The following is a 20,793-nucleotide window of genomic DNA, read 5'->3' as shown; positions in this document are numbered from 1 at the left end:
CTCCTCTCCCTGGCCACTGCTGCCTTCCCCGAGCCGTGCCGTGTCCCAGAGAACACGAAACCCCAGCAACTGCGGCCAGCGCTCGGCGACCATTTCCAATTCAGGCGCTGCCCGGCTATTTTTACACCTACCAGGCCAGCTATGCATGTCAATGGCGTGGGGTGGGCCGGGGGCCGGCTCTGCAGCGCGGAGCTGCTCGCAGAGTTAAAGTCCCGCTGGGTGGAATGCCCTGCACACACGGGTTATTGAGTTACCCACTTGCGTGCCTTTCAATGCTTTGATTTTTTCCCTGCCTTGCTCGGTCTCACTGTGCTGAATTTCAGAATGTTGCTAATGCATTCTGAGTTTCTAAATCAAAAATACGATTTATTCAAGTCTACTACTCAACATGTACTTATATTTACAAACCAAGACAAATTGGACGAGCACAGATTTAATTTCAGTGTTTCACATGGTATTCCATGTTTATGTAGCCAATAACTGTGATGAGCTTGCTTTGGATTGACATGTCCCCCGGGTATGATTTCAGATGAGCTCAAATGTATCCAAAAAAGACAATATCTAATGTTAGATAATTTTTCCTCTTGACTATGTCATGTTTGGTCTTGCAGGGAATTTTATTGTCAATTTGGTTTAGGGTTGGTGCTAATATTTTAGCTAGAATAGTTCTGATTAAAAACTGAGCTCAAAACAAAAACAAACAACAACAAAAAGACAAAGGAAAATAAGAACAATTCCACAAAAACTGAGAATAAGAACACTCGCCCTGGGTTGGAGTCACTTATGATTGCACCCATTAGGATAAAACCAGTGTTCAGGATTGCATGTTGGAATCTACCTGTTATCCAGAAGAGGCTCAGTGCAAAATTAAAAAACAATGATGCCAAACCATACCACACCACCAAAAGCCAAACAAAACAAAAAGGAAAAGGTACTTGAAAATAAATTGGCAGGTTTCAAACATGACCAGTTGGGGGTAGCAGAGGCAGCAGGGACAAAATGTAGCTATGAAAGTCCTGTAGGATATACTGCCATGAACATCCAAAATCAGCAGAGTGGGGCATGTCCTTGAAAATGTAACCCCAAATTCCTCAGAAACAGAGATCCTCAAAGGATTGCAACAACCAGCCCACTGTTTTCCCATTGCCAGTATGGCAGCAATCCTCACACATGCACATGCAATAGTCCAGTTGTTGCTTTTGCCTTTTGGACATCTCTGCCAGCACTTGGCAACTGCTTCAGAATGTTTGTGCAAGGCTCACTCGCCCACAATTACCTGATAACAATTTCTTTCAGCTCTTCCAAAGCAACTGTGATAGTAGCAAGGTGGGTACACACTCCCAGAACTTCCTAGTTATCAAAATAAAATTATGCAAGAAGGAATCCCACCAAATGCTTGACTCGACCAAAGCTCATCTAACCAAGGTTGCAACATAAACTGGAACTACAAATCCCCGGGTAGAGCAAGTTATTTGATATGCAAATAACTTACTGGAAAACACAAGGCACCACTCAGGGGGAAAGGGTGGCCAAACTTGAGTAACAGGCATTCCTGGGAAATGCTGCTTGTGGAAAGCAACAATCTGTGTAGCCATCAGAGGCAGAGCAATGGAGAATCTTCCTGCCAGAGCCTTCCAACAATATTACTATTGTTTGTTCAAGTGGCCCCAAGACTTTTGGGCAAATTACTCAGAAAGCAAACGCGTTAATGTCCTGCCAGGCTCAGGGAATGGTATCCTAACAAATACATGTTGGAGGGTTCAAAGCCTTTGTGGGGGAACGTGTTGTTGTATCTCTGCATTCCCATGCTCTTTGCTGTCTGGTTAGGGCTGCACATCCACCCCAGCTGGCAGCAGTGAAGAAACCAAACCCAGAGTTTGCAGGCACAGAGCTCACACCAAAGCACTTCAGTCCTCTTCAGCAGCCCAGCAGTCCCTTTCCTCAACACTAACTCCAAATCTCAATTACCCCCTAGCCTAGGAAACCTTCAGAAACTCAATTTAAAGTGCCTGTAAGAAGGAGAGCAGAGAGTATTAAAGAACTGGTGCTAAGGCAGGGTCCCTCTTTCCCTCCCCCCAAAATGGGGGAAACATTCTGGTTTCTTCCCTGAGTGTTTCTAAGCCTGCAGCATGATTGTCAGCCTTAGGGCTACACAAACCAACCAAGCCTTCAGCAAACTTTTGGGAATTGCACCTTTCCCAAAGATTCTCGTAGTAAATGTTGCAAAGGCTAAACACAGCCAGTTTGTTACATGGCCATCAAAAAAAGCAGTGTGGTACAAACCCAAACTGACTTGCAAAATCCCAGCCAAAACCTCAAAGACTAACAAGTGAGAAGCAGTGAAATGCAAGCTGTAAGCTCATCTCCAGAGGGAGACTTCATTTGATGGGATACCATTCCACAGTCCAGGAATGGCAAAGCTTGAGCACTGTAAGATGAAACAGGACTAAGGACAGTCATGCACACCCAGGTAGGCAGCAACAGAGGCAAAACTGCTCTGCTGCCAGGAAAAAACATTTCTTTACCCTTTTTTTGCCATTACTATTAAGTCTTAGTTTGTCAGTAGATGTTTCAATTAGCATAACCAAAATGACAATTCAAGAGGCACTGCAATAGCATTTAGTGCTGGTGAAAAAGAGAAAAGAAAAAAAAAGGGAAAAAAAAGAGTTCAAAGAGTTCCAAGTATCAAGACAAATAACAACTGTTAGCAACATAAATCCCCACTTTTATTATTGTTAAATCTCTCCCCAAAGAGCCATTTCCCATGACACTTTTATGGTTAAACATAGTAATTAGAAAACACTGAGAAATGAGACTGCACTGGGACCTATATACTTCTAGGAGATCCTCTGAACTTTGAAATGATTCCTAAATGCAAATTCTTTCACTCCTGGGGATATTTCTATGGGAAGGTCAAGTGCAACAAAGCCCACTTGCTTCTAGCAATTATTTTGGATCAGATCTTGAGCTCATGTAGACTATAAACTCTGGTGAGTCACAACTTTATATCCTTTATGTCCCCCTTTATGCTTTACAGTAATGACACTGATGAGATCACTATTTCCCAAAAATTCAGTCTTTCCTTCCTCTGGTCACAGTGACCACAATAAGCAATTCCCAAAGCCTAAGCAGCCTTTACAAAGGGACCATTGTCTGTTCCAGAGGACTTAGCAAAAAAATCCTTTTCAGCTTAAATATTTAGAGTCCAGTCAATTGCAAAAATCTATTTTGAGCCATTTTAAAGAAATGCTTTTGATGGTGAATCATTTGACACATTAAGTCTAATAATGCTCCCTGGACAGCTCTTTATCCAAGTGGCACCATATATATTTTAGCCACTATGAAAAAAAGGAAAGAGATAATCTGAGGTTTAATCACTGCAGCTACAGATCCTGCTGGCACTGGATCCTACAGATCCTGAAAAACTCTTTCATGGATAGGAAAGTATAAAATACACACAAAAATAAAGCCTCCAGCATTCCACAGATAAAACACAGCCTTACTTTGCAGATACAGGAGTTTTTGGATGGCAGGTGTGGCACAAGAAGGTAAAAACCACTCCAGATTTCACAGTGATGCCCTCATGGGCACAGCTGTTTATCTATCACCTATTTTCCTCATAAAAATTGCAGCTGATATTTCTTTTCTCTCTCAGCCTTGTTCCACCTCATGGGCAATGATAGGCACATGTTAACATGAAGCACTGAGTAACAAAGGGAAATCTTAGAGGGATTGTTGAATAATCACAAAACTAACAATCAATGGAAGAAGATGCACTCGATATTACCCCGAGGGTAAAGGGTTAAGATGCAGTTCTGGCCCACCATGCCAACACAGATAAAAAGTAAATTATAACTTCTCATACCCAAAATAGCTTTTTTCTTTTTTTTTTTTTTCCATTTCAAAACGAAGGATTTTTTGAGAACTTCATGGGTTTTATAAGCTCCTGTGGCACTAAGCTCTAATTGGTGCCTATTTGGATCAGTCTAAATCTAAACCAAATCTCTGGCCCTTTATTAGCTCTGATTTTTCTTCCTTAACACAGACTGGATACTAATTCCTCCTTAAAGCATCTTGTAGGACACTGTGAAGCTATCACATTCTGAATCTGGAATATCAAGGAAGGGCTTATTCTCTTCTCCAAGAAAATCACCCAATTTTCCCTTGTGAATACATCAGCAGGAACTCACTGACGATTCAGAAAACCCCAAGTCCCTTAAGTTCTTGTTGTTGAAATGAAGAGGCTTCTAAAGTTCTCACTTTTGTTGGATTTCTTATGAATTTGACACAATTTCCAAAACCAAATATTGCCTATTTTGATACAAAATCAGTTTGTGGGGAGACTATATATTTCATATATAACATATAAAAGACAGTTTGCCTCGTAGACATAGGAAAACAAGGTATAAAATTTGTCACATGTTGCATCTTTGGTTTTAGTTCAACAGAATCAATTAACTCAATGAGGAATGAAGTAACAATGTTAAATACATAATTTTGCCTTTGCTAAAGAGCATATTCTCAGGAATCCTCAATGACATCCTTATGGTTAGCATTGTGCCCTGATTTCAGCTTTTCCTCTCCCATTGTACTAGTGGTTGCTGTAATGGTGCATCATCGATGGTAAATGATATAAAGAGGTTCATCACAGGTTCTTAAGTGAAAACTAGAGTTCATTTACTTTGCTTCATTTTATTTTGCACCTTGCACCCATCTGTTATCTTGGGGCCCATTAAATACATCTGTTAGTAACAAGAGTTACTACTAACCTGCATTAGAAAATCCCTATACCTTGAATATTAAGCTATTTTTTTTAATGATCTGCTCTTAAACTAGAAGCATAAAGAGAATATCGGTGCCACTGAAAATAAACTAAACCTAATGCCCACAATTTCCATACCAATATGAGTTAATGCACACTGATCTGAATGCACACACACTGAATATGCCTGTACCAATGCTTAAAACAACCTGGCCATGCCAAGTGCACCCACATCTAGCTGAACTACAGCCATAAAACTGCAATTTTCTGTTACAGCTGTGTTTCATGTGCTCAGCTAATCACACAGACAGCTACTTGGAAAAACAGAACAGAGCCCAGTGTTACTGACTGCGAGTCCCTGCCTTGAACAAGGCTCTGGTGCGGATGAACACACATGCACTTTGGAGCAAGCTCCAACGAGTTTATCTTCCCAATTTTTGAAGAAAGAGTGAGTCATGAAAGGAAAAATTATGTGCTCTATTCATCACATGTCAACAAACAGTACTTGAAAGCTTGGGTTTGTATCACTCCTGTCTAATATTTTGCCTTTCCCCGCACTGAAGGAGTTGCAGTAGATGATAAATACAAGATGACAATCTTCCAAAAGCAATTCCCTATGATCAAAAGGGTTCTAACAGAGTACAATCAAGAATTTTTGTTTCTGTAAGCAAGCAATTTGTGCTTTATAGTTACATAAATCATCCAAACGAGGGCCAGAATAGCGTGAAAAACAAATAAGTCTGCTGAGTAAGTGACTAAACTTCATTATCGCAGCCATACACGCAGTTCTAAATAGACAGTTTGAGATCTTGTGAGTGAAAACACACCTTCACATCATTCATCAGCTACCTAAGGCCTGCCACCCCAGGAAAAAAACAAATCAGCTCCATAAAGTTAATAGAAACACCAAAGGTCATTGGGAAGATCATGTCATCTGTAACCAAGTCTGCACCACATTCTGCCATAATTCTGAATAATGCATAAATTGGAAATTGAGAGATTATGAACAACTGACAAAGCAAGTGCTTGGGCACTGTAGTCTCTCAGGATTCTTAAAATCAGCAGCATCTTTAAATTAAAGGGAGCCAAGGAAGGCACAATGACAAAACTGAGCAGTTTTTTTCCAGAGAAATCCTAAGAATGTTGTAAAACTCACTGCAGCTGCCATTCCTAACTCATGATATTGTGAGATGCACATTAATGGTGTGCATCCTGTGGCTGTTAAATATCAGGCAAAATAACTAAGGTTTTAAGAATTTCAAATTCTTATGAGAAATGAACACATAAGAAAGAGATAATCAAATAAACATTAATTTTGCAGATAAGATATTAGAAAATTCAGGTCAGCATGGAACAGAACAACAACTTTCACAAAAAAAACCCACAAACTTCTGAACTCAAAGGGGAGGAGCTTCACAGGTTCTCTGCAATTCTCAGCAGCACCCAGCAGATGGGATTCAAACAAAAACTGCTCTCAGGGAGCAACACAAGCCCAAATTCAAACTGCAAACAGGAGTTACCCCCTTCTCAGTCTGGCACCTGGAGGCACTGATAACTAATGGACAACACTCATGGGGCTTGCCCAGAAACCATAAGCTATGGAAAGGAACATGTAGCATGAACAGATCCACACAAAAAACTGCTTTCTCTCAAAACCCAATAATGCAATTTTAAGAAAAGCATATTTACATAAGAACTAAAATTAGGTGCTAGTGAGGTCCATTAGTTAAAACAGACAACCAGCAAAAATCCCAAACATACATAAACCCACAGATTTACTGCCAGCAAGAAACAGAAAAATTTACTAAATAATCTTGCACAAAGCCTGTGGTTTTCTTTCAATTTTTTTTATGGCAAGAAAAGGGCTATAGCATTTATTTGAAATTTTATACTACATTATAACTGTAACATTTGATCATCACCAAATACATTATGCTAATGAATTATCCTATACACCCTGCAGTGTCCAAAGAACTGAGAGAACCCTTGGCTATGACCACTCCCCCACCCACCCTCAAAAAAGTCCCAAGACTCCAGCATGGACAGAGCCCAGGCAGGTGGGAGAACCCAAATAAGCCACAGAGAACTCTCTCACGACATCCAGCCCTCTTCCAGCTGGGAGCACCTTTCCCATCTGTGTTACTTCTTGCCAGCCCCACTCTGTCCCTGTTACAGCTCATTTATTTGGCCTTCATGGCCCAACACCAAAATTTGGCCCCAAGGCAGTGACAAGATGGAAAATAGGTCACAACCTCCACAAAGCACTCCCTTCTCTGACACCTTCTTCCAATACTGGATTTCCATCATTCCTCTCTGACAGCATCTTAGCAACACCAACTGGGACAGAAATATATAAAATTTCAATTACATGGAGTGGAAAAGTCATGTATTTCCTATTAGGTAATAGGCAAAGTCAGAAATAGATTCAAATTTATCCAGACCTGACTCCTGCTACCCTTCCTTTCTGAGAGCAGAACTTCCTCCTACAACCAGTGTGAGCTGGGAAGTCCCATGGACATCTTCATGTAAGTGCTCAGCAACAGAAAAATAATTGCTAAACTGCTCTCTGTACTACAGTAAATAAATAATTGTAAAAAACAGGAAAGAAGAACCAAGATTCCCATCTCATTGGAAGCAACTCCGTATTTTGTGGAATGCAGCACCAAACTTATTCTTTCCTGCAAGACTTGGAGCTTCAGAACTCAATCCAGATGATTTTTCAGAGCAGCAGCAAAGCATGTTTTGTATTTGAGACACAAATGCCTATAAAGCAGTCACATGATAATGCAATTCAACACTGATGAAGTGGAAGAGTACATGAAAATATTTCAGCCTGAGATCATGAAGGCAGCCACTGACAAAGTCCCACATCTCAGGACTTCATCAGGTTGACTGCAATGTCCATCTGGATTTGCAATTTACATTCAGAATGAGTAAAAATAATGGGGGGAGGGAACAGGGAATTTGTAAGCCAAACAATATCCAAACCCCCAAGATAAGTAAAAGCACATGTATTAAGCAATGATACTCTAAAATAAAGGAATTTTGTATAATAAAATACTTGAAGAAGCTATCATTTCCCAGGCCAAATGAATATTAAGTGAAAGACCTCAGGTCCTATGTGAGAGTTCCAAAAGTCCTGCTGCATTCACAGTGACAAATGGAATTCTTTATTACTGCAGAGATGACTCATTTATGGGGAGATATCAACACCACAGGGGAAGCAGCTGTCTGATTAAATGAATATTTGTCTATTCTTATCCATTCTCCATGAGCCTGCTCTAGCACCCACTGAAGTGAGCCTGATCTTTGCCTTTGGATCACAGCAGGACCAGTTTATCCCAGGCCAGGAGGTTCTCTCACTCACTGCTCCAAATCCCTCCAGCACTAAAGGTCTGTCAAGGACAAAAATCAAAGAAAACAAACTCTGTGGCAGTACTGTCAGCCAGATTCTCTACAACCCACAACCTCATTGATCAGCCACAGAATCATGGAGTCATTTAGGATGGACAAGATCCAAGTGTTCCCCCAGCACTGCCAAGCCACCACTAACCCAAGCTCCAAGTGCCACATCCACACATCTTTCAAATCCCTCCAGGGATGGTGACTCCAGCACTGCCCTGGGCAGTCTGTTCCAATGTCTGACAACTCCTACATGGCAAAACTTTGACTCTTTCTTGTCTAATCAGCAACCACCACCTGATGCTGCACTGTTTGTGTAAAGGAGGAAAGCATCTATTTTTAATTTTTTAGCCCTTTCACATATATCCAAGAGAAAGACACTGATGAAGTGCCTTTATCTTGTGAATTGAAGCAGCACTTGGGAAGACTTTTGTTCGTTCTCTGACCCTGTGTTTTGCTGACAACAGGGGTCTCCCACCTCCACAGACTCTGAGGGGATTGAAATTCCACCAAGTTTCCATATTAATGATCTCAAGACATTACTCTTTGTTACATATATTAAGAAATAATGGGAGATTAGAGATTACAGGACAAAATAGGCAGCAAAACTAACTGCAAATAGTCCTTTCTGAACTGAAAGGATCGTTGACTGGAAGACCTCAGCTGCTGCAAATGACTGCCTAAGGTAAAACCAGAGAAGAATATTTAGAACTTATGTTCAGATGGGCTAGAAGTGCACTATATGCTTTGCAAGGAGGCATGCTTGTTCTGCAAAAGGCATATGGGCATCTGGGGTTCCAGGTGTTGGGAGAAACCACCTTCATGTTACCCCTGTGCCTTGGCAAATTTCCCTCCAATTCCATTTGTGACTTCCCAGTGCTTTCTGCTTCTCTATTTATTTTAATCACTATTTTCAGATGGGTATTAAATTTATAAATAGTGTCAGAACACCAAGAACCTCATGCCAGCAACAGGGTGATTTGAACAGGAGGGGTCACAGAACATAAGAATTATGTAAAGAACATTTTGGACCTCAAGGTACATTTGCGTGACATTACTTCCCACCATAAATAATCTGTCCTTCAATCACAGGGCTAAATTATAGAAAGTGCACACATGTTTAAAAATTACACTGGAAAATATAAATCACTAAGATGGTTATGTAATAGGAGATGAATTATCTCCTGGTTGAAATCATCTGGAAAAAAACTAAATCTCTTGAAATCATTGGCAAATCTTTCAGGGTTAAGTTATTATATTAAGAGTTAAGATTATAATATATAGTGTTATAAAACCAAGTGTTCCCTTATAACCTTTAATTACAGTTCCCTATCTCTAAATTATCCTTGTCCATCTCAAACACCTCTTCCAGAAGGAGGTTGCTTCCTCTCAAGCCTTCTGCTTTTGTATCATTAAGTTTGCATATTGAAGTTGGTTTAAAAAGGATAAAATACTCCTTCCTGTGTTTCACGCTTCTGGGCCAGTGATCATTACTACAGCTATGTAGAGACTACAACATAATGATGGTTTATTGCCCAAAATAATGGAATGTGTGCTGCTAAATCCAGTCAGATGATGTACAAAATGGCTAAACTGCAATAAAGAGAAAACTGGTGTTAATTAACCTTTTCAACCACCTGCATATTCATCAGCTGTAGCAGGACTCTGGTTCCTCCTAAGTTGTCCTCAGACAATTTCCTTCCCTCCTCTGTTTTAATGAATTTCCAAGCACTGCTCAGAGCAAACACACCAAGGCTGGTGGCAGAGCTCAGTTCCACAGCTGCAGGGACAAACCCTCCTGAGCTGGGAGAACACAGGAGCTCTGTGCTGGCTCTGCAAGGAGCCAGATCTGCACTGCCATCAGCAGTGCCACCCCCCAGGCACGGGGAGCATCACCAAATCCTTAACCAAACAGGTTAAGAGTGAGGCTTCCTTAGAAATCCGGGGAAGACAGCCAAGCACGTACTTCCTTAAGCTTGGGAGAACTCGTGCTGCAATGCAGAGCTGGCTCTGGGCACAGCTATTAATTATTTCTGATTTCACTTCTGTGGGAAAGCTTTTCCAGGGCCTCATCATTCACCAGGCTAATACCCTGCACCACTTGAGGGTGCACACAGCTCTGTTAAAGTACCTAGAGCTAATACCTGCATCCCAGGAAAGGAGAGGTTAGTAAATAAATTATTACCAAAGGAGTCCTGAGTAGTTTATCTACCCTTCAGACAGCACTGCAGGCTTTGTGCTGTCCTTGCCAAGAAACAGGGAAAACTTGGGGGGTTTTTCATGATCCTAAAAACGCCCCTGATGCAGTCAGTGGGCAGTGGCTGCAGCTGCCATTTGCCAGGCACAGTCAGGCTGTGCAGCACAGCCGTGGCTGTGGGGGCAGTGGGGGATGGCTGGATTCTCCCAAGAAAACACAGCAGCAGCATGGAGAATATAGCACAGATCTCGTCTAGTTGCTATGGAGTCTCCGTGCATTTCCTCAGGAAAATTTTGCTGTGACACAGCAGTTGCACTGACCAAAGTAATTTTTTTAATCTGTATCACCTTCTGTCTCCAGCAAATGTCAAATTTTGCAAAACAAACCCATGTTCATGAAAGCACCCAGCTCTGCACACAGTAGCTTGCAATGGCAGTCTAAGGCTCACATCAGCATTTTAAATTTTTCCCAATTCATCCTGCTAAGTCATATCAATGTACCAAAACACTTTCAGAAGGTGTCTAATCATAAGTTTTTCCACAAAGAAGATAAAAAGAAATGGGTAGCATTTGGAAAATTACTGGTTTTTCTTTTGTTGTTTCATTAAGTTCTGAGATTTGAATGTATATAATGCAGGAAGGGACAACAGCTTCACACTGAATGAGGGTAGAGCCAGACAGAATATCTGGGAGAAATTCTTTCCTGTGAGGGTGGGGAGGCATGGCACAGGCTGCCCAGAGAAGCTGTGGGTGCTCCACCCCTTGAAGTGTCCAAGGCCAGTTTGGATGGCCCTGAGCACCATAGCCCAGTGGAAGGTGTCCCTGCTCATGGCAGGGGGTGGAATGAGATGGCTTTAAGGACCCAAACCATCCTGTGATTGCACGACTCCCAATAGTAACTGGACAGAGCTAATATTAAATCCATGCACACCCTGTGGAGAGGCTAAAACAGAGATAACTTGCACTGTTACCTGACTTAACTAAGTGGACCTGAGTCTCCCTGGCCTAGAAATGAGGATGGCAGCGATTTCTTTCCTTCAGGCAGCTCTGCTGTCCAGCACCATGCTCATGAGCAAATCCAGAGAAGACTTGCTGAGTTTGACTACTCTCTATTCATACATGGGGGCCTTTTGGGAAATCTTAGTTACTGCCTCCTCTTGCTCCAGCAGTGAGACCATAATCAACACAATGCACATGATTTCTTTCCTCCCTGCTGCACTGGTGCCTTTAAAAAGAAATGAAGCAGGGGAACAGGAAGGCTCAGGTGGGTCCAGGCAGTCCCCAGTAAATCATGGCATGAAGTGGCTTTTATCTGCTCAAGTCTCCTGTTGCACTGTGAGCCTCACTGGTTTTGAGCAGTGACATTTCTCTGTTAGACATCCTGGCACAGCACAGGCCAAAAAGAGTAAATAATTAAAAATAAGCTTAAATTATTCAACCTAAAACAGCTTAAAAAGGCTCGTAATTATGGTTCTATCAGCTGAAACCATTTTCTACCAGCCTGGGGAAATAAAAGCTACACTCATCATTTTGGGTGAACACCACTTGTCAATGCTGCCTTATTTTACATACAGGAATAAAGAGAAGGCAGATCTAAATTATCAGGCCAAAAGAAACCCACACCCCTCCTCTGGCCACGTACAAGAACAGCATCACATTAATATTTGCTAAATAAGAAACACTGTGAGCTTTTCCTGACCCAGACAATCAGCCTCACTGGGCTGTTTCAGAGCACAGGCAAACAGGGTAACTTTTATCATCTTGTGTTAGTTCCTTCTCCTTTCTCCTTCTGTTCATTCTCATCCTATCTTCATCAGAAAAGGATTCTGCTGGAGGACAAAAAGCTGACCTTAAACAGAAATGTGTACTCTGAAACCTGCTTAGGCTCACTTCCCTAAATGTCTCTTTTCCAAAACCCTAAGGAACTAATGAACCTGGTTAGATTTTGGGGAGGTTAACATGCTAAAGCCTTCATTAGCATCAACAAACAGAAGGTAATTACAGACTTTTTTTTTAATTACAGCCTTTGTTTTCAGTCACTTGTAAAAGGGCAGCTGGCAATTAATTGTTACTGATCTTTATGGGGAAGGTCTTGGCATAGGAATGAGTGTTAGCATGGCTTTGAAGCAAACTCTGAAAAACTATAAGTAACCTGCTAAATCTATTTACAATATATGGAACTTCCATAAATAATTCCCAAGAGAAAACCCTTGAACAGCACCAACTCTGTGAACAACCTAAAATTCACTTAATTACATTTGCCAGATATCAGTAATTCATAGTATTCCAATACTACATATAACTGTAACAGTGGGGAATATGTAATCCTATCTACACAACCACATGGACTGAACAGGAAAAAAATATTGATTTTAGCTGTTTAGGGAACAAAGGACAGGTTGCTAACAGGCACATTCATTAAGATGTAGTCAAGTAGGGAAGAACTCATCAGATTATTCAAACAAAACTACCAGCACCACGAGTGCACAAAAGGAACTGCTCGAGACTGATGCAGAGAACAGGAATTCTTTTTTACAAAACCTGAAGTAGCACCTACATTCTCAAAAAGCAACCCAGAAGATGTTTTGTGAGCAGAGTCAAGTCAATAAAGTATGACAGTCCCTCTGACTGCCAGCTGCAGCACACGGCACCATCTCAGGGAATGAGGTGGTGCCTGAATGGCAGCACTCCTGCAGCCCTGCTCCCTGTTCCCACCCTCTGGATGCACTATGGATTGGCAAATACATCCACGGGCACGGCTCCAGCTTTCACCATTAAACTATCAACTCAGAGCTCATATGCCACTCTCACTTCAGGTGCCAAACTTTCCCCAGGAGTTCAGTGGAAAAGCCTGAGGGAATAAATTACAGAAGCCAGATTTCAAAAAGCTTGACACTTCACAGTTTAACATCTGACATCCTCATTAAACATTTTTTTAATTACTTAACACAAAGCTGCCCAAACATCACATAATAATTCTTCCAGTGGTGAAGGAAAAGTCATGAATTTAAACAAGGAGGTTAACACAACCATCCCCAAAGCCAGAAAAGTTTATCAGGAATGATTTCCTACAATGTGCAAATGCTCTCTGAACTTTTTTTGATCATTTCTGCTAAGTTAAATTTGCAGAGACAGGATAGGTGGACAGACACCAAAGGCAGGTGCTGACATTTCTCCTCTCTCTAGGTTGCTCTTTCAAAAGCTCTGCACAAGTTCTTACTGATTAAGACCAAGTGAGAGATGGAAATCTGGGCATTTTGGACACTTTCATAACTTCATGGAAACAATCACATAATGAATTCATGCAGCCATAAAATCCAAAGTGCCTGCCATGGCATTGGATTGCACCCAGCAAGTTTCACAATGTAAAAGGATTTAGCATTCCAGGAACATATTTTCCTCCTCCTGCGTCAAGTGTCTCACACAATAGAGCCAACAGACCCTGCTAATCTTGTCTCCAGTATTCCAGATATGGATTAATTCAACTTAAACTTGTCAAGAGGCACAGTTACCCACACTGAGATAAATAAGCTGTGTTTTGAAATACTGTTTACATATGATTTATTATGATCTAATAAATCTTGTGTTTCAAAAATTACCAAGGAAATTAACTAAAACACCACCTATAAATCAAGGAACGATACGACAGGACTAAAATAAATAGTAAACAAATTTCAACTTGAAAATTGCTCCTTTCCCATCAGAAGCAAGGGACTCGGAGAGCACTGATCTTGTATCATTTCAGAACACTGTGCATTTGTGCACAGGCACATCACACCCCTCAAGCAGGAGGAGGAGAAAATGAAGCAGCAAGTCCCAATCTATTTGGAAATGCAATGTCATCTAAAGAAGCCCCATTTCACAAGGAAGCAAACTACTGAGGTTTTATTTTCATACCCAGAAATAGCTCCATAAAGAAAATACAAGCTTGAGATACAGAAGGAAAATGCTCAAAGGGCATCAGGAATAGGCACCTCCTACTCAAACACTCCATTATAAAACACCAAAGAGGTTTTTTAATGGCTGGAGAGGCATTTGAAACATCTAGAAATTCTAGTGAATCACAGAGACGTTTGCCAAGGCAACGAACACAACACTGAACAGACAAGACATATTCAGTGCTAAGGAAAGAACAGCAGGTTAAAGCTGCAATGAACCTTGAAAGCTTCAGTATACAGAGGTCAAGCAGTCAGAGACTCTTTCCCTTCCTTATCCTGATACAAACTCCACAGGGATCCTGCAGCAGGTTCACACCAGGTGAGATAATGGTTGGCATCCATGAACCAGCACAGAAGTGACCAAGAGCAAAGAACTGATATCTGTATGACTTCCTCCTCCTTGGGATGCCTTTTTCTAGCACACCCAATCACTCCTCAGGTGCTCCATGTCCTCCTTCCTCACTGAACTCTGGCCCTTTCCAAAGGGATGAACTTCAGGGCTCAGTGCAGGGCCAATGGACCCACGGACAAACACCCACCCTACCTGCCAGAGATGTGCTTGAAATTCAAATGGGTCTGGGTTTAAGACAAATCTGACAACATTTTGTATAATCTGAGAAGTCTTTCATTTTCTTCTTTAGTGAAAAAATAAGATGGTAATGTGAAACAAGGTCTGCTGTTGAGGTAAAACAAAGCAAACTCATTCCTGTCTCTTGCAGCTCTCTAATGAAAGCTGCTTTCTGCACGTTGTGTTGACTCTTCCCCACACAAGCTGGAATTCTGCTGACAGCAGAATCCCTCCATCCCTGTCTTCCTGCAGATATTGCCCAGCAGTAGCTCTGTGTGAGCTTCAACAGTGCTCAGGGTTTCAAGAGAAGGACAAAATTCACCTGATGTTATTGGTTCTCAATGTCTTTTAGCAAACAGAGATGAGTATTCCAGATGGTGTGGAACATCTTATGCTAACAATGCTCAACTCATGAATCTGGCCTTCAAAAAGGTATAAAAGCTTTTTAAACTGATTTAAAATACTAAATAAATACCCAACTACTGCCAGTAGAGACCAGATGTCAAACTCTGTCCTGGTGACTGATGGCAAAATGCTAACAGCCATCAGTTTACCACATCTGTAACATTCAAAAGCCAGTTTCATTCGGTAGCAGAATCCACTTTTATAACAGGTTTTTTTAATTTGGGATTTTATGTGGGTTTTCAAAAATCTTTTAAACACTTGTCACATGCAGAGACAGGGAGCTGTGTCTGCTTTGAGAAGTACTTTAGACAGGGACAAGCAAGTGTGTGTTACATAGAGCCAGGGGCTAGGCAGCCGGATTCCCAGGCTGTAATTCCAGCTTTGCTGCTGACTCAGTGAGTGACCATCATAGAATCACTCCTGCCTCACTCTGCAAAGGGTGAGCCACAGGCAGCTCTCTCCAAAGACACCAACAGGCAAGTGGAGTTGGGCCATTATGTATCCTGAATTTAAGTAAAACAGAATTAGTTGTGCCTAAATTGCAATAAAATCTAGATATTTGAAGTTGCTCACCTCCTGTGTCAGTACCTGGTTTTTAATGCTCTTAACACATTTGGGTTTCCACACAACTATTCAGCAGGTTGGGGGGCTTTACATACATCTGTTTGCACCAGTATACTTTTTTCCAAATTGCAAGAAAAGGTTACACCTGCATAAAAGTGAAAATTTCCAACTTGGATGCAAGGTAAGCATTGCTTGTCAACTGGTTTTGAAAAATCAACTGAGTCAATCTCAAAAAGAATGCAGGAGAAGGTCATGGGCAGACAAACTCCTTTTCCCGGGTTTTCAGTGTGGAATAATTCTGTTCATCTCTGAAGAACCACCTAGGATGGGCAAAAGATGATGTGAGCAGCACGCTGCTGCTGGGCCTGCTCACTGCTCTGCTGCTGGCCAGGGGCCTGCTGGGGCCCAGGGCTACGTCAGGCAGCAGCCCTGACGACATCCCAGAACATTCTGGTCCTACCCCAGCAGCACAGAGGCTGCAGCCACAGTTTGCAGTGCTGCTGCCCAGACAGGTGATGGTCACACGGCAAAACACCCAAGAGGCAGAGGCACTATGAGCCCACGCCCTGCAGCATCCCTGGGAGCCTGGAGAAGGGTGGATGGTACTAACAGATGCCGAGCATCCTGATAGGGAAGAAGAGTTAAGGCCATGGCCCTTCATTTATCCTCTTTTGCATAATCAGGATGTTCCAGGGACACAGGAAAAGTTTCTATCACAAGGTTAAACGAGCGCTTTGTGCGCTCGGCACATACAGGCGCAGGGCAGGTACCCAAATGAGGCTTGGGAAAGACAGCCCAGGACCTGACATTCCCCCACTCCAATGATCCTTCCACAGACAAAATGGATCTCCATCGTAGGGAAATCCCACACACTGCAGTGTAAGGCCTTTCAAACAAATCACAAAGCTGGAACCAGATTTCCCCTATGCAGAAACACTAAGTGCTCAGAGTAATCAAAAACATATTTATTTGCATTTTGCCTTTCCTGGACCTGCACACCTAATATGTTCCTCGCCTCCATTTTCCAAGAAAGTCAACAAAAACTGGGAGGGCCCCTACTAGGAGATAATCCCGTTTCACAGTAAAACCATTTATTGCTCTTGAGGAATTAAAGTGACAGACACATAAATATCTCCCAGACACATACCTCACTTAAACTGATGACTAAATAGAAATACTATATGTACCATACATTCTCTATATGCATTGTTCTGTGTGTGTATGATGGGTGTGGATGCATACCCACATACCTGATCTGCTCTACATCCAGCATTCTGCACAGCACCAGCAGGTACAGATACAGACATAAACAACTCATTCCTGCGCTGCTGTGTGTCTCCTGCAGCAGCAGCAGGATGGAAAAGCCCAGCCTGACCCACCCCCAACCATCTGACTGAAGGCAAGTTTAGGGTGCAGCCAGGCACTTGTTTATGTAACAGCAAGGTACAGCCGCAGTAGAAGGGAGCCAGAGCAGGGGCTGAATATTAAAAAGGAGGAAATGCACACAACACTGGAGTGCTCTTCATGTTTTCTAAGCAAAGCCCACTGGTGATCCCTCGATTCAAAAATCTGATTAGGAGCCTGCATCACCACACATGATTACTAACACAAATGCAGCCTGAGCCTGCCTGCTTGCAGTTAGGGATATGCAGCACTCTGGGAAAAGAGATAGCAGAAGGGGCAGTATTAATTCTATCCAGCTTTAATTAAAGTAGTCCAACAGGCATTTGAATCAAACATGTTGAGGAAATAGGATTTGTGAAAATCTGGAAAAACAACACACTCTGTAATGAAGTAACTGGGATGGGTGCTGGGTAGATAGAAAAAAAAGCCCTTCCAGCTAGGACATACACACATTAAGTACATATTTTTAAAAGGCTGTTTTGCAGAGGATTCCACAATCAAGAATGTAATCACAAAAACTGCCTTATGCTGCAGTGTCCCATTTAAGGGATTAGGAGGAGAGTAATCACAATCTGCCCCAAGCAGCCCTGCCCAGCATCCAGGCACTGCATACATTAGAAATGACATTCCTGGTTTTGGTAAACACGATTTGGATGTGACTTAATGAACTCTGCAAAGTGAGCATTTGAAAAGTCATGGAGATCACACCCAAAGGTCCCAAAGGAATCAAACAGCCTCTGTAATTTTATTTAAGTCATGCAGTTCAGACTATAAAAAGCCCTAAGACTGAATGCAAAACAAATTCAAAACTGCCCAGGTATGCCAAGGGAGCAGATGGCTTCTGCATTCTAGAGATCTGCCAAAAGAATCTGTAAATTCAAACATTACATGGTTGAATTCTAGGCTTTTCTTTTTACAGAGATCTGTGTTTACATGCTATGTAGCAGAAAGGGAGGGGTAGGTGGGTGGGAATTGCCTCTTGATATTTTCCCTTCCAGAGAAATGTATAAAGAATGGATAAAAAACACAGTGTTATGGAATGAGTTAATGCATATCACAAGCTAGAGATTCCAGACATGGGAGAAAAGAAACAGCAATGAGAAGGCATTTACACAGGCACTCCCAGCATTTCACAGTCCTAAAGCTAAGATTACCAGAACCTTCATTTTAGTATTTTCTCCACTATTTTATTTTTTGTGTCCTTGGAAACTATAGAGTGATCTGGCAAACACATCACCACTATTGATTTTTAACTCTTCCCTATTTTTTCATCCCAAAACAATGAGTTGTCATTCCCTCTAACACAGAAGGAAAAAAACAGTTCATTTTAAATTATGAGAAACCTCCCCAAAATCAGAATAATCTGAAGAGATATGCCTTAGAAGAACTAGAAATTGCCATCAGTAACAGAAGCAAACCCGACAGATTGCAGACTTGTGTGCCAGGCCCTGCCTAGACAAATACACCTGCAGTGTGCAGTGTAAATATACTGAATCACAGCAGCAAGCCCAGAATCCCTTTTATGACACCCAAAAACTGCAACACAGCTCAGCTGATGCTCTCAGCACCCCAAGGCAGGTCCTACACACAGCACTGAGTGCTGCTGAGGAGGTGGGAAGTGGAACTAAAAATGGGAGATGGGGGAGAAATGCTGTTGTGAAGTAGAGAAATGCACCTTCATGCTGCAAAGCACGAGCACAGCCACCTCCCTCCCTTGACAACTTCTCCAGATCAGCCAGAGGCTGGGAACACCTGGCTGGGAGCTGCAGGCCTTTTGGGATGAAGGGAAAGTGGCGATACCGCTGTGCCATCTTTATGAGCATGATCCCTGTGTGGCTGTGGGCTGCCATGGCTGGCAGCACTTTCATCTCACTGCAGATGGACTGGGTCCACAGCCGGGCTCAGCCGAGATGGGAAAGGATGCAAAAGGGAAATGTGATGGGAAAGGTTTGGAAAATGAAAGGGAGAGCATCGCACATGGCAGCGAACACCTGTGAGGCGCCGCACAGACAGAGGAAGGGTGGGAGGAAAGGGAGAAGGGGGTTGGTTTGCCCCTCGTACCTTGCGTTTCCGATCTGCCCTAGAGATTTTCCGCTGTCTTTTCCTTTCCTTCTCAAGGTTTCTCTCCCTCTCTTCGATTTCAGACTCTCGAACTTTTTTGATGGAAGCGGCTGCGTGAGCCATTTTGGCGAGGCGAACACCAGCTCCAAGGAAGCTGTTCCCACCACGCACGGATATCCAGGTGATTTATTTTTTCCGCAAGGGCACTGGCTGCGAGCCAGAAGTTCACAGCGTAATCCACTCTTCCTCCTCCAGCACCCCAGGAAAGGTCACGGCTCTGCCCCAGCCCCTGCAGCACCCATAGCTCGGGAGCAGGAGAGCCGTGTCGTGCCAAAGTGCCCACAGCCACACACAGGCGAGCAGGGAGCAGCCAGAAAATCCCTCCTAGCAGGTTGGAAGCCCTTCAGCTTGGCTGTGGCTGCAAGAGAAGGCGGGCTTCAGACTCAGCTGGGAAGGAGGAAAAAAATCCCAGGCAGGGGAAAAAAAATGGAAAGCAAAATCGGCCTTTAAACACACATCACCAAATTGGGAAGGTCTTTTGGGATTCCTCCAGAGAGGCTGCGTCTTCTAGCTGCGAGGAGGGCTCCACTTCAGCATCCCCAGCGAGAGGGGGAGGGGGCAGCTCCCGTCAGCTTCTCTCATCGCCTTTTCTCAGGGTGAGAAGAAAATGGTGCAGTCTGACTTACTGACTTGCTGCTGCTGCTGCGAGCGGCTGTGCCGGAGCCCGGCACACGCCTTCCTGCTCCTCTCCTCCTCACGATCTCCCCTCGCTGCCGAGGCGGTCCATAGGAAGCCGGGAGGAGAATGTGCGGGGCTGGGAGCGCCCAGGCTCAGCGTGCTCACCTGCAGGCAGCAGGAGAGACGCCTGGAAAGGGCTGGCGATGCTCAAGTCCTCATTGTGCCTCTCTGCAGCCACGTGAGGCTGCATCAGGAGAGCTGCATTCAGCAGCGAACCGAACGCAGCGAGGAGGGACAGCACAGAGCACGCAGCGTAATCTGGGCTCAGCCTGCTCCGCTCAGCTCAACCCCACCAAAGTGAAAATAATACCACCAGGGGTGCTGCTTGTTATTTTTCAACCCCAAAAGCTGCTCTCAGGCACTTCCTAAAGCAATGCCTGAAGGTCTGCCTTGAAGATGGACAGTGCTTGTACCTGCTGGCCAGCAGCGACCAAAAGAGACAGTGACAATATGCTGCTACATGGTCGCCCCCACTCCTCAAATATCATTTGAGTTTGGAACACAAACTACCAGAGTTAATATCCAAGACAGATGGGTCTGTCATTTCCTCATTGCTTATCCCCCTGCCAAACCAGCACATCAAAGTTCTACTCTTGGCTAACTCTTATCACTGTTAGCATCAAGCTTTTATTCATCAAAACAGGACGCGGGTAGATCAAAAGAAACTCGGCATTAGTTGCTAGCAGACAAGCGATCCCATTTCAGCTCCCTCCAACGCCAGTGCTCCAGCCTCTTCAGGCAGGATGTGATTCCCC

At 43.1% G+C, this 20,793-nt stretch overlaps 1 protein-coding gene across 49 annotated transcripts in view; it reads right to left on the bottom strand.

The window, feature by feature from the left end:
- Nucleotides 1-20,793, bottom strand: part of ANK2 (ankyrin 2) — a 271,811-nt gene that overhangs the window by 130,351 nt on the left and 120,667 nt on the right. For 14 of the 49 annotated variants that reach the window (XM_033059497.1, XM_033059502.1, XM_033059508.1 and 11 more), the window contains exon 1: nt 19,301-19,617. The exons of 17 other annotated variants lie outside the window; for them this stretch is intronic. In XM_033059497.1, coding sequence (XP_032915388.1) covers nt 19,301-19,423 — 123 coding nt within the window. In that variant the 5' untranslated portion in view covers nt 19,424-19,617. Of the gene's footprint in view, nt 1-19,300; nt 19,622-20,793 lie in introns of those variants that run through there. 18 more of the 49 variants (XM_033059519.1, XM_033059538.1, XM_033059521.1 and 15 more) reach the window with 4 other exon arrangements.

This window comes from Catharus ustulatus, chromosome 5 (genome assembly GCF_009819885.2).
Source record: "Catharus ustulatus isolate bCatUst1 chromosome 5, bCatUst1.pri.v2, whole genome shotgun sequence".
Lineage (NCBI taxonomy): Eukaryota > Metazoa > Chordata > Aves > Passeriformes > Turdidae > Catharus > Catharus ustulatus.
This window is presented reverse-complemented; position numbering and strand designations above follow the sequence as displayed.